Consider the following 12,237-nt stretch of genomic DNA (forward strand, 5'->3'; position numbering starts at 1 on the left):
TGTTGTAGAAATCACATTATTTACATTGACATTATTTACATTGACATTATTTCCTATCCAGTGTCACCCAAATAAGGATGAGGTTCACTTCTGAGTCTGGTTCCTCTCAAGGTTTCTTCCTCAGATCATCTCAGGGAGTTTTTCCTCACCACCGTCACCTCAGACTTCATCATTAGGGATAAATGCTAGAGATAAATAGTAACTTTATTTTTAACTTTGAGAATAAAAAATGTTAAACACGCAGAGCAGATTTCCGTGAAAACACGAGATAGCCCGAGATAGTATCTTGAAATGATTATTTTATTAAAACAAGTCACAGTTTAGAAATACAATTCAGTTTTAATGACATAATAATTTCAAGATACTATCTCATAATTATTACCGATCTATTATCTGATAATATATGATATGATGTTATCTCAGAATTATGGCTTATTGTCTTGAAATGATGCTTTTTGCTCAGAATTAGGACTCAAAATCATGAGCGCTTTGACTGACTGTTATTCTGGTGAGCAGAACAACAGTCACAGTTCTTCTCTTTTCCTGCTGTACGTGCGACACGACAGACTCCTGACTATAAAAAAAAAAAACAAGCAGCAAAAGGTTGCATTCATGTTCCTAAATAAAACACTTAGCGCTGTGTTGTGCCCCTTCAGCTGCGTGCATCAGCAAATCATTAACATTACAGGAGCTAAAACGAGCAGCGAGAACCACGAGGAACCTGCTGAGGAGCACAAGTGTGAGAGACAGCTGAGTCGTCAGCTGGATAAAGAATGGCTGAGCTCAGGGAAAGTGCAGAGAAAGCACACACACACACACACACACACACACACACACACACACACTCTCTCTCTCACTATGTATGTGTGAGAAGCTCTCAGCATTTATGTATTGAAGGAAACACTCAAGCTTGACCCCAGGCTTGTGACCTCTGACCCCTGAGAGGACAGAGCAGCATGATGTTATCAGGCTGAACAAACACAATAAGCTACAGGTGTGTGATGATAGCAGCCTTGGGCCGATTCGCACCCAAACACAATGGCACACGGTTTTATGAGACGCACCATGAATAAACAACCTGAGCATGAGGGAGGAAAACACGTCAGATCCAGATAACACACACACTCACACACACACACACACAAACACACACACACACACACACACAAACACACACACACACACTCTCACACACTCTCTCTCTCACACACACACACACACACACACACACACAAACTCTCACACACACACACTCTCTCTCTCATACTCTCTCACATATATACACAAACTCTCTCTCACACACACACACACACACACACACTAAATAGGTAAATTTATAGAAACAGCTCTACAACGGATTCTAGATTCTGATTGGTCGGTAGGTGTGAATGAATGTTCTAGAATGGTCGATATTAACACGCTTGGTGGAACACGTTAACGTTGCTATAGTAACAGCTCGATCTCAAGGAAGGAGTCTCCAGTTTCAGCAGTTTCACAGATGCAACCTGAAGTTTCCTGATACCTTCAGTAGAGGAAATAAAAGAGGAACTACGTTTGTTGCGGTTGTAAACATTCAACGTATCTATAAATGGATTTAAAAAAAACACGTAAATAGGAATAACGAGTGACTCTGAGCTCGAGATCCGAAGCTGTCCGATGCTGTGACATAAAATAAAGCAGGAAGTGAGAGATGTTATTTTAGACGTGTTTCCACATTTGATTGTCTTTACAAGAAGTGGCATGGTTTGTTTCTCTCAGGTCTAAAAGAGAAAGCTGCAGTAGGACAGAAGACAGACACACTGTAGGTGTGTGTGTGTGTGTGTGAGCGAGGAGATTAAAGCAGATTTCCACACGGACTGCAGTCTCACACCAGATTAGCGCTAAGCTGCAGCGTGTAAATCCGTCTGTTATTGTGTAAGGCCATATGGTTCAGACTCTCCTCTGATCTCATCGATCACACACATTGATATCATCGTGTGTAGTAAGTGTAACTGCATTGTGAACTCACGTGTAATAAGTCATACAGAGCAGCAGAACGCAGACAGACGACTCGTACACCGACACGTGTGCTGAGGGGTGTCGAGGGTCGAAGTTGGGTTTCTCGTCACGTGCAAAACACACCGTGTTTCCATGTCTCCTCAGAGGAAAGTAGCTCAAGGGCTGCAAAAAGTTGCTATCTGTTGCTAGGTGACGCTACAGACTAATTTACACAGTCAGAGATTCGTCGTGATTGATCACAAAGAGGAAGATATTTTTGAAAACACTTAGAATTGTGAGAGTGATTGTCAATGAGAACAAAGGTGGTCAGTGATCGGTGGCTAAGATGAAACCTCTATGCTGGCCGTGTTCATGGTCAGCAGTGATAAAGTGCCATTAACACTTTTTCCACATGCAGAATTTAGAGATAAGTCGCAGGAACAGTTGCAAGAATAAAAAGTCCAAGTGCAACCATGCAAAGCAAACTGGTGCAAAAAATTACACCGAGGGTGATGGAAGAGAGAACACAATTAAAATGAAAATACAAGAAACGCTGAAAGAAAACAAAAGAATAAAGCGGGGTGGGGGGGGGGGAGGACTGACTGACTGACTGACAGAGAGAGAGGGGGGAGAGAGAGACTGACAGAGAGAGAGGGGGAGAAACAGATAGAGAAAGGGGAGAGAGAGACAAATAGAGAGGGGGGGAGGGAGAGAGAGAAAGAGAGACTGACACAGAGAGACTGACTGACAGAGAAGGGGGGGGGAGAGACTGACTGAGAGGGAGAGAGAGACTGACACAGAGAGGGAGAGAGAGAGAGGTTTGAAATAGAACTGAACTGAGCCACCAGATTCAGCTTTAAAGAGTAACTTCAGCGCCACCATCAGGACACACACACACACACACACACACACACACACACACACACGAGTAAGTGTGAGAGAGTGAGTGTAAAAAAATGTTTATTTAAACCTACAGATTAAAAAAAAATTAAAATAAAAAAATAAAAGAATTCCATTGAGTGCAATCCTACACGTTTTCTCCAAAACTCAGGTCTTAAAGTCTCTTGAACAAAAAGTGCAACAGACGTCATGTCTGATCACCTGAACAACAACAACAACAACAACAACAATAATAATAATCCCTGCATTACTAAACTGTCATAAAGCATGTAGTCTTGTCAGTTGAGGTTGTTGGTCAGTGAATAAAAACACATACACGTTAATCCCATAAATAAAATAAATATGTTGACGTACAGTGCATACGGTGACACGTCCGGCGTCACGGACTGGAGTCACACACACGGCGAAGGACTGGAACGTGTCAACAGTTCAACAATTAACACGAACGTGTGCATTTAAATCATAAACATATATCTGTAAAGTTCACATTCTTAAAAGAAAGAAATCCAGCACCTGTTGTTGTCAAGTATACATTAAAAAATACGTGAACACAGTTTTGGTGGAAAAGGTGCAAAGAAAACAAACAACAACAAAAAAAAAGAAACAACAACAACAACAAAAAAAACATGAAACAGGATAAAGGAAAGAGGGCTGAAGAGGATCTGCTCGCTGGGGATCAGGGGACGAGCCTTCAGCTAAAAACATCCGCTTTTTTATTTAGAAAAGACAGCAGCAGAGAAGGTGGAGGAGAAGTTGAAGGTGGTGGAAGAGAAGTAAAAGATGAAGGAGAAGGTGGAGGAGAAAATGAAGGTGGAGGAGGAGGAGAAGTAAAAGATGAAGGAGAAGGTGGAAGAGAAGTTGAAGGTGGAGGAAGAGAAGTAAAAGATGAAGGAGAAGGTGGAGGAGAAAATGAAGGTGGAGGAAGAGAAGTAAAAGATGAAGGAGAAGGTGGAGGAGAAAATGAAGGTGGAGAAGGAGAAGTAAAAGATGAAGGAGAAGGTGGAGGAGAAAATGAAGGTGGAGAAGGAGAAGTAAAAGATGAAGGAGAAGGTGGAGGAGAAAATGAAGGTGGAAGAGGAGAAGTAAAAGATGAAGGAGAAGGTGGAGGAGAAAATGAAGGTGGAGGAGGAGAAGTAAAAGATGAAGGAGAAGGTGGAGGAGAAAATGAAGGTGGAGGAGGAGGAGAAGTAAAGGATGAAGGAGAAGGTGGAGGAGAAAATGAAGGTGGAGGAAGAGAAGTAAAAGATGAAGGACAAGGTGGAGGAGAAAATGAAGGTGGAGGAGGAGGAGAAGTAAAAGATAAAGGAGAAGGTGGAGGAGAAAATGAAGGTTCAGGAGGAGGAGAAGTAAAGGATGAAGGAGAAGGTGGAGGAGAAAATGAAGGTGGAGGAGAAGGAGAAGTAAAAGATGAAAGAGAAGGTGGAGGAGAAGTTGAAGGTGGAGGAAGAGAAGTAAAAGATGAAGGAGAAGGTGGAGGAGAAGTTGAAGGCAGTTTGGTTTCAGAGATGTTCCTCCGTGTGTGAGGAAAAAGTAAACACTTCTACATTTTATGTAGAGGAAAAAAAACAAAAAACCCTGATATACTTCTTTCTCTCTCTGAATCCTGAAGTTCACCTGTCAGAGGGAACACAAATAACAGCATAACAATAATAATAATAATAATAATAATAATAATAATAATAATAATAAGTGAATTCAAAGCTTTTATTCTCTTACTTTTTTATTATTTTAATTATTGTTATACTCTGGTTTTATTGGCATTCAATAATCTAGGGAAAGAGAGAAAAAAACACACTGATTTTTGTAAATCAGTCTTCATTATAAATCTGATTTTGGAAGATGCTTTTTATTGTATTTTAAATGTAATAAATGGAATTGAAATAAAATTGCTGCCTAAAACGTCTGGAAACATCTTGTTTAAAATGAACTGTTAAACATAAAACGATTTTATATTCCTGTGAAGGAGCGTCACCTGTTCTGCAGTCTGCTCACAGCCGGTCCTGATTTATTCTGAGGAACAAACAAGAACAGGATCATTATAATACTGTTCATTTCTATACAATAATCACTGCATCAGCTAATACTGACTAGATCTTAATGGTGTGTGTGTGTGTGTGTATGTGTCTGTGTGTGTTTGTGGGTGTGTGTATGTGTGTGTATGTGTGTGTATGTGTGAATGTGTGTATGTGTGTATATGTGTTTGCGTGTGTGTGTGTGTGTGTGTGTATATGTGTGTGTGTGTGTGTATGTGTGTGTGTGTGTATGTGTGTGTGTGTATGTATGTGTGTGTGTATGTGTGTGTGTGTGTGTATGTGTGTGTGTGTGTGTATGTGTATGTGTGTGTTTGTACAGTATGTGTGTGTGTATGTGTGTGTGTATGTGTGTATGTGTGTGTGTATGTGTGTGTGTGTACAGTATGTGTGTGTGTATGTGTGTGTGTGTGTGTGTGTGTATGTGTGTGTGCATGTGTGTGTGTGTGTGTATGTGTGTGTGTGTGTATGTGTATGTGTGTGTTTGTGTGTTTGTACAGTATGTGTGTGTGTATGTGTGTGTGTATGTGTGTATGTGTGTGTGTATGTGTGTGTATGTGTGTGTGTGTGTATGTGTGTGTGTGTGTATGTGTGTGTGCATTACCTTGTGCTTTAGACATCTCACAGTAAAGTTCTCCTCATTAAACACACATCCTGTGACAAAAACAAGCAATCAATTACAAAAAAAGAAATAAATAAATTACTCAAACAAGACAAGCAAGACGTGCGATATGACGCTTACACACTTGTCACAAACACACACACATACACACACACACACACTGCTGACACATGCGTGTACCGACACGCTACTCCTGCTTCTCTCCTAGGTTTGTTTTTCAGCCTCACTTCTATCTCCAGTGTGTAAAGTGTACGTGAGATAACGACACACAGAAAACCTGTTACTGTAAATCTCACCTCTGAAGGCTGCTTTCTGGAAATTTCCAGGTGAAAATGAGAACGAATCTGTTCGCTTAGCGGCGGAAGGTTTGACGCTCGTATCTGCTACATTACTGGTTTTAGTAATGCGACGGAAACCGATACCGTTCTTCTTATTTCATTATACCACTAAATATGAATCGCCTTTGATTCTAAAGGTAAAGATTTGATATTTGATAAAGATCCTGAATCTGATTCAATTTGGTAAATGATTCAATATTTCACGATACCTCTGAATCTGATTTGATTCGATATTAAATACATACACACACACACACACATATATATATATATATATATATATATATATATATATATATAAATATATAAAACAATGATTGAATATTTGACAGTACTGATTCTAAAGGTAATGATTCAAAATTTGATGAAGATACTGAATCTTCTTAAGGAATCAATTTGATATTTGAGGATAGTGAATCTGAATCGATTCGACTTAATTCTTAAGGTAGCGGTTCGATAATTTCATGCTGATACATTCTTCTTCTTCTACTTTCAGATTTTCCTGTTAGGAGTCGCCTCAGTGAATCGTCTGTTTCCGTTCGTGCTGATATGGTGATTGATTTAAGCCTATATTTGTGGTGACGGTTCAATATCTGATGATACGACTGAATCGGAGTTGATTTGATTCTTAAGTTGATGATTCAATATTTGATTCTTTAGTAATAAGAAAGAAAAAGAAGCTTACCAGCCTGGAGAGCGCAGGGGAAGTGGTATTTATTCGGGCAGCCTTTGAAGAAGCACCCCAGTGTGGCACCGCATGTGAGGCAACACGAGCACACCTGAAACATTCAACACCACGAACAGTTCATATTCACTTCATAACTTCAGACACGTCTTCTACACAGACGAGCGTTTATACTCTAACAAAACTCATTCGAATGTAGAAGAGACTCGATTCAGAAACAAGACGTTATTTATGATCTTTACACCTCCCTGTACTTCGTTTATTCGCTATGCCGCTGTCTCAGGTCACACTACGAGTGATCGGTGTTGATCCCGATTTAAACTAACGGAGCTGCCGAACGTCTGGTCTGAACTATATGTTATTTATTAGAGCTCAGAAGAAAGGTCACACTTGTATCCTATTCATTCTTCTTCGATTCTTAATTTCTACAAATATATAATTGACTGGGGGAAAAAGCTGAGGTCTGAAATATAATGTTGGAGGAATATTATAGAAATATTGCAGGAATATTAGCGGAAATATAGAGAAGTATTGGAGCAATATAATAGAAATATTACAGAATAATTAGAGGAAATATTGAAATGAAACTAAAGGCAAAAACCCCACAAAGTTGGTAATTGACGAGAAAGTGATCTTATAAATTCTTAATAAGACGGGATAATTAGGGATGAGTAAATAACAGAGCGATACAGAACGTTCCCTCTGTTTTAATTGCCAGATTTCAGGGGTTTGATGCTCGCTGAACTGTTGACTTGAAGGAATGGCCGCACACAAGGATTTGCGTTTATAACCAAGAAACAAAAACTCACGGTTTCCTGCGCGAGCCTGACCGCCTCGTCCAGACCATACAGCCTTCCTTTAACCAGGAAAACTCCCGTTGACCAGATACTGCAGTCCTCGTGAACCCAACGCTCACCGACCTCGTCTGACGGTCGTGTCCTATTCGCACCGCTGTGCTCGTGTCCGTTTATCAGAACATTCGTGGACACCTCTCTGGGATGGTACGGACCGTGCAGGTCCCCTAAACCTGCGGCGTTGGCCATACGGCCACACAAGCAACACAGCTCGCCGGTCTGATGCCTGCTCTCAGACTTCAGGCGTCCCAGATGCAAACACGAGCTGGTGGGGACGATCCCGGGGGATCCATGTCGCTGCATCTTCACCTGGATGTTGCCCTCATCCTCGAAGTTGACTATGGTGCAGGCGGAGAACTCCATACGGACGTACGGTGCGAAAGCGTTCCCTCTGCCTTCTCGCTTCTCCTCCTTGCAGCTTGCGTACTTCAGCTTGATCTCAGGTCCGTGGGAAGGAAACGAAAATGGAGGCGACGATGACCCTGAGAGCTGCTTTTTCTTCCTCCTCTTTGCCGCGCTCGCTGTTGCTTTCTTGCGCTGTTGGTTTCTATTTTTCTTAGTCGCTGGCACTCGCTTCTGGTCCGGTGATGGCGATGGTCCGGATCCGTTCTGTGTCGGTTTAAAAAACTCTGTGTTTTCTGCTTCTGAGGTAGACGGAATGTTTCGGGATTCCATTGAGTCGCTGTCCTGGAGTATGTCTGACTCTATCAGGATCGTAGAAGAATTTTCCATCCTTTCTTTTTCCTGGTTCTGATTTTCTGCATCTCTGAGCATCAGCGAGGCACTGTTGCTCACAGGAACCTCAATCACACTGCTGTCATCACTGTAAACACAGTGTCCAGAACAATCCGATGACAGGGTTTCGACAGCGGTAACAGGGAGCCGGAAACTGGAAAGTGATGGAGGAGCCTCCTGAAATCCTGCTCCGTTCCAGTCTCTTTTCTCTCCTGTCCTGTGCCAATTGGTTACTTTTCCAATCTCCCCATCAGTCTGGATGTTCTCCATAGCGGTCATCGGCGTCTTCATGGGTTCGTGGGTGAGTCCGTTTCGTAGCGAGGAATTTAAAGGTACACACATGGACTCATAACTGAACTCCGATCGAGGACAACGGATACCGTGGGTCCCTGAGGCAAGGCCGCTCCAGCTCGGCTTCTTCTTCACCACATCCAGGGCCTCAGAGATCTGCTTGGAGAGATCCAGCGGTTTGGAAAGCGGATCTTGAAGCTGCACAGCATTCAGACGGCTCAGAGGATCCATAACTACAGAACAAAGAAAGAGATAAAAATCATAACACCAGCCACGTGCTCAGATCTCCGCTGGAACACAGAGATCCAGTTAGATATTTTACATATGAGATTTTTTAGATATGAAGCACACAAAATTAAAGAAATTTAAAAAATGCAAAATTTGAAAAATAAGAAAGTAAATTTGCAATAACATTGTGATTACAAATATTGAAGCTGATTACAAATATATATATATATATATATATATATATATATATATATATATATATACACATATACATATACACACATATATATTAATATTCAACTTTAAGATGCTCTTTGCTTTTTTACGTGTTATTGTATAACGTTATGGTGATTTTCAAATTTTCTCAAATATTGCTGTAATATATAGATATATTACTAGATAAATAATTTTCAAGTACGTTATTAACAAATGCATTTAAAAAAACTCACAAAAAATAATATATTAATAAAAATATATTATTATTATACTTTATACTAATAAATGAAATAAAAAAATATCCAAATGATTAAATAATAAAGCAGTTTTAAAGCAGAATTTCTTTATTTTAATAATATATAATATTAATATATAATGTTCAGAAAATGACTATAAAATATTAGAATTATTATTCATACAAATTATACAATTATGCCGTTAAACAGAATGATATCCTAATATAAATCGATATTTATATAATTAAAATTTAGTAAATAAATGGGTAAATAAGCTAGTTTATTATTTCATTGGTAAAAATAAATAGTAAACATAAATAAATAAATAAATAAATAAATAAATAAATAAATGTGCATTAATTCATTCATTATTAAAACAAAAAACATGCCTTGTTTTGGTGCCTTTGGTAAATTTAAAAGCCAAAAAAAAAAAAGGTTCACAATGTTATCAATATTTTATTAACAAAACCTCATCTGCTAAAGTCATTTAAATTAAATTATGTTTTTTTTTTAAATCGCTTTAAGCTAAACGAATATTCTGTTTATTAAAGACAGACTGCTAGTTAGCCATCAGCTGTAGTTCTCAGGTAGCTACATACATATATATAAAATACATCAAAACATGTACATTAAAAAATAGTTTTAAATAAATTTCAATGTCAATAATAAAATAAATCAATATATTTAAATATGTGAAATGTAATAATTAATAGTCTGGAGCTGTTCTGCTCACCGAAGCCTTTAAAAAAAAAAAAAAGCTAACTATAATTAACGAAGAGTTAGCATTAGCTTAGCATTAGCTTAGCATTAGCTTAGCATTAGCTTAGCTGTTAGCTAGCAGGACTTACTGATTTCAGGAACATTACCACAGAGGACAACAACACTAAAGGCACAAATTAGTGAATAAAAAATATTTCTGTGTAAAATCTTACAATAAAACTAAATTAAATTAATACATATAAATAATATATTTAGTGTATATATGTATGTATATATATATTTATTTACATTATTTAAACAAATTAGCTGAACACTGTAACACTGCGCTAGCAATTTGAAGATGGCCGACTGGAACATTTAAACCACCTTAAATTTCAAAATAAAAGACTTGACGTCAGAGCAGTAATTATTGTGGCGCTGCTGAATTCCGGATCGTGATTGGTCAGAAGGTGTTGATTAATTTTATATAATAGAGGCTCTGATATTTTAGCTGCAAATCCGAATCCGAATCCGAATCAGAATCCTACAAGGTATCTGTTTTAGTGTCATCCGTTTTCAGCACACAGAGACCACGACGACACACAGACGATAAAAATAAAATGAGAATTAAAAAAAATAAAATAAAATAAAATAAATTAAGTAAACATGTAAATACAAATAAACAAAAATAAATAAATAAATAAATAAAATAAATAAATAAATAAATAAATGAATAAATTGTATGTACAGTTGTGCTATAGATGGTAGAATGGAATGGAATAGAATGAGATGCAGGAATGTACTAGGATGGAGGTGGTAACAATTAAGTTATTGCACATTTTTATTGCGTAATGGTGGAACGTTTAACTGTTCATGAGGTTGATTGTCTGGGGGAAGAAGCTGTTCTTGTGTCTGGTTGTGCTGGTGTTTGGGGATCTGTAGCACCGGCCAGATGGTGAAAGTTCAAAAAGCGATGACTAGGATGTGAGGGATTCAGAGTGATTTTCTGAGCCCTTTTCCTCAGTCTGGATATATACACAGGGCTCTCAAGAGTGACATCTCCAAAGCCGGGCCCCCCGGCACCATCTCAGGGCCCCCAGTTTGAGAACCACTGGCCCTAGACTACATGTTCTGAGCAGGTGTTGTCAGTGAACAGGCTGTAAAACTGTTGGCTAAGTTACAGACACTCATGAAAAACTCCTGCTGATGATCTGGGAAACGTCTCTAACAGCAGTCACAATGTCATTGTTTGTGTCAAACAAGTTGTGAATTTGTTGTAACATTAAAACAATGTCAAAGTGATGCTCGCAGCTCCAGTGGTTTTCTCTGTGGGTGAACGAGGATGATGATGAACAATTCCAGGATCTGCTTTTTTTTCATTGGTTGTTGTGTCAAATCTTACCCAGATACAATAGTACTATTTTCTGATTGGCTATTGTGTAGCCTCTTTTTTTTGATTGGCTGATAAGTGTCAGGCTTGACTAAGAACTCCAGGGTAGAAACGCTTGATTCCTGCCCGGTTCCATAGAGACAGCAGTGCAGACTGATACATTTTGGACGCTGTGGCTTATTAAATATATGATAAATAGTCAAAAGGTTTTTCTGCGTGACAAATACAATGTGTGGCAGGAGAGTGTGAGAAAAGACCCAAATGAGGGACTGTCACTCTCAATGTGTGATACTTGAGAGCCCTGTATACAGTTCTTGAAGGGTGGGTATGGGGAACACCAAGAATCCTCTCAGCAGTCCGAACCGTTCTCTGTAGTCTTCTGGTGTCTGATTTTGTAGCTGAGCCAAACAGTTATTAATGATCACAGAACAGACTGAACTGTTTCAGCAGCTCCTGTGGCAAGTTAAACTTCCTGAACTGGCTTAGGTAGTAGGTAGATGGTTTTACATTTAGAGTTACAGCATTTTGCAGACGCCTTTGTCCAGAGCGACTTACATATATATATATATATATATATATATATATATATATATATATATATATATATATATATGTATATATATATAAAAAATGAGTCTTTCTTACAGTAATCTTAACAGTCATTGTTGGCAATGTGCTGTGGTATAAAAGGAATAAATCACCAGGGGACGTGTCCTTAGACGAAAATAAACCAACTTCAGAGTGTTAACAGTGGACCTCAGATACTTATAATATAGTTATATCGATACTTATAATCATAAAAATGAACAGAATTTGTTATGTATGTTTTTACAAATCAACATAATCACGAGTTTGTTACACAAATGGAGTAAACCTTTTATTCCCAGAAAATAATTGTACAGAAAATATGCCTCGTAAACTCAATACAGGTATGAATTTATTTTTAAATTCATAAATTAAGACAAAATAAGACGTTCCGTTCAGGTGGAACAAAAGTAATGGCACCCTCTAAAAGAGAATGCGGTACAATTAGCTT

The 12,237-nt window shown here is 38.6% G+C and overlaps 2 protein-coding genes across 4 annotated transcripts in view; both read right to left on the reverse strand.

The window, feature by feature from the left end:
- Window positions 1-2,920: 2,920 nt before the first annotated feature.
- si:ch211-165g14.1 (transcription factor 20) lies at window positions 2,921-10,166 on the reverse strand. Of its 2 annotated transcripts, XM_060857345.1 has the most exons (7): window positions 9,961-10,166; window positions 7,362-8,665; window positions 6,553-6,646; window positions 5,512-5,561; window positions 4,850-4,887; window positions 4,594-4,646; window positions 2,921-4,491 (listed from the first exon to the last, which is right to left on the reverse strand). In XM_060857345.1, exons 2-6 carry the CDS (start codon window positions 8,661-8,663, stop codon window positions 4,616-4,618), a joined length of 1,515 nt encoding a protein of 504 aa, XP_060713328.1. In that variant the 5' UTR covers window positions 8,664-8,665; window positions 9,961-10,166; the 3' UTR covers window positions 2,921-4,491; window positions 4,594-4,615. The 2 variants fall into 2 exon arrangements, with proteins under 2 accessions (XP_060713328.1, XP_060713329.1); XM_060857346.1 differs by lacking the exon at window positions 4,594-4,646.
- Window positions 10,167-12,052: 1,886 nt separating this feature from the next.
- mfsd13al (major facilitator superfamily domain containing 13a-like) overlaps window positions 12,053-12,237 on the reverse strand; it is a 14,835-nt gene continuing 14,650 nt past the window's right edge. For both annotated transcript variants that reach the window (XM_060897315.1, XM_060897316.1), the window contains exon 6: window positions 12,053-12,237. This exon is cut by the window's right edge and continues 1,445 nt beyond it. The gene's annotated coding sequence lies outside the window, so the exon portion shown is untranslated.

This window comes from Tachysurus vachellii, chromosome 21, assembly GCF_030014155.1.
Source record: "Tachysurus vachellii isolate PV-2020 chromosome 21, HZAU_Pvac_v1, whole genome shotgun sequence".
Classification (NCBI taxonomy): Eukaryota; Metazoa; Chordata; class Actinopteri; order Siluriformes; family Bagridae; genus Tachysurus; species Tachysurus vachellii.

Bases quoted from the DNA above. Each gene is read 5' to 3' on its own strand.
- si:ch211-165g14.1 (XM_060857345.1), bottom strand. From the start codon at position 8,663: ATGGATCCTCTGAGCCGTCTGAATGCTGTGCAGCTTCAAGATCCGCTT. The intron at 5,562-6,552 runs GTAAGCTTCTTT...TTTTTGTCACAG, and splicing joins CCCCTGCGCTCTCCAGGCTG to GATGTGTGTTTAATGAGGAG. The intron at 4,888-5,511 runs GTAATGCACACA...TTTGTTCCTCAG, and splicing joins TGAGATGTCTAAAGCACAAG to AATAAATCAGGACCGGCTGT.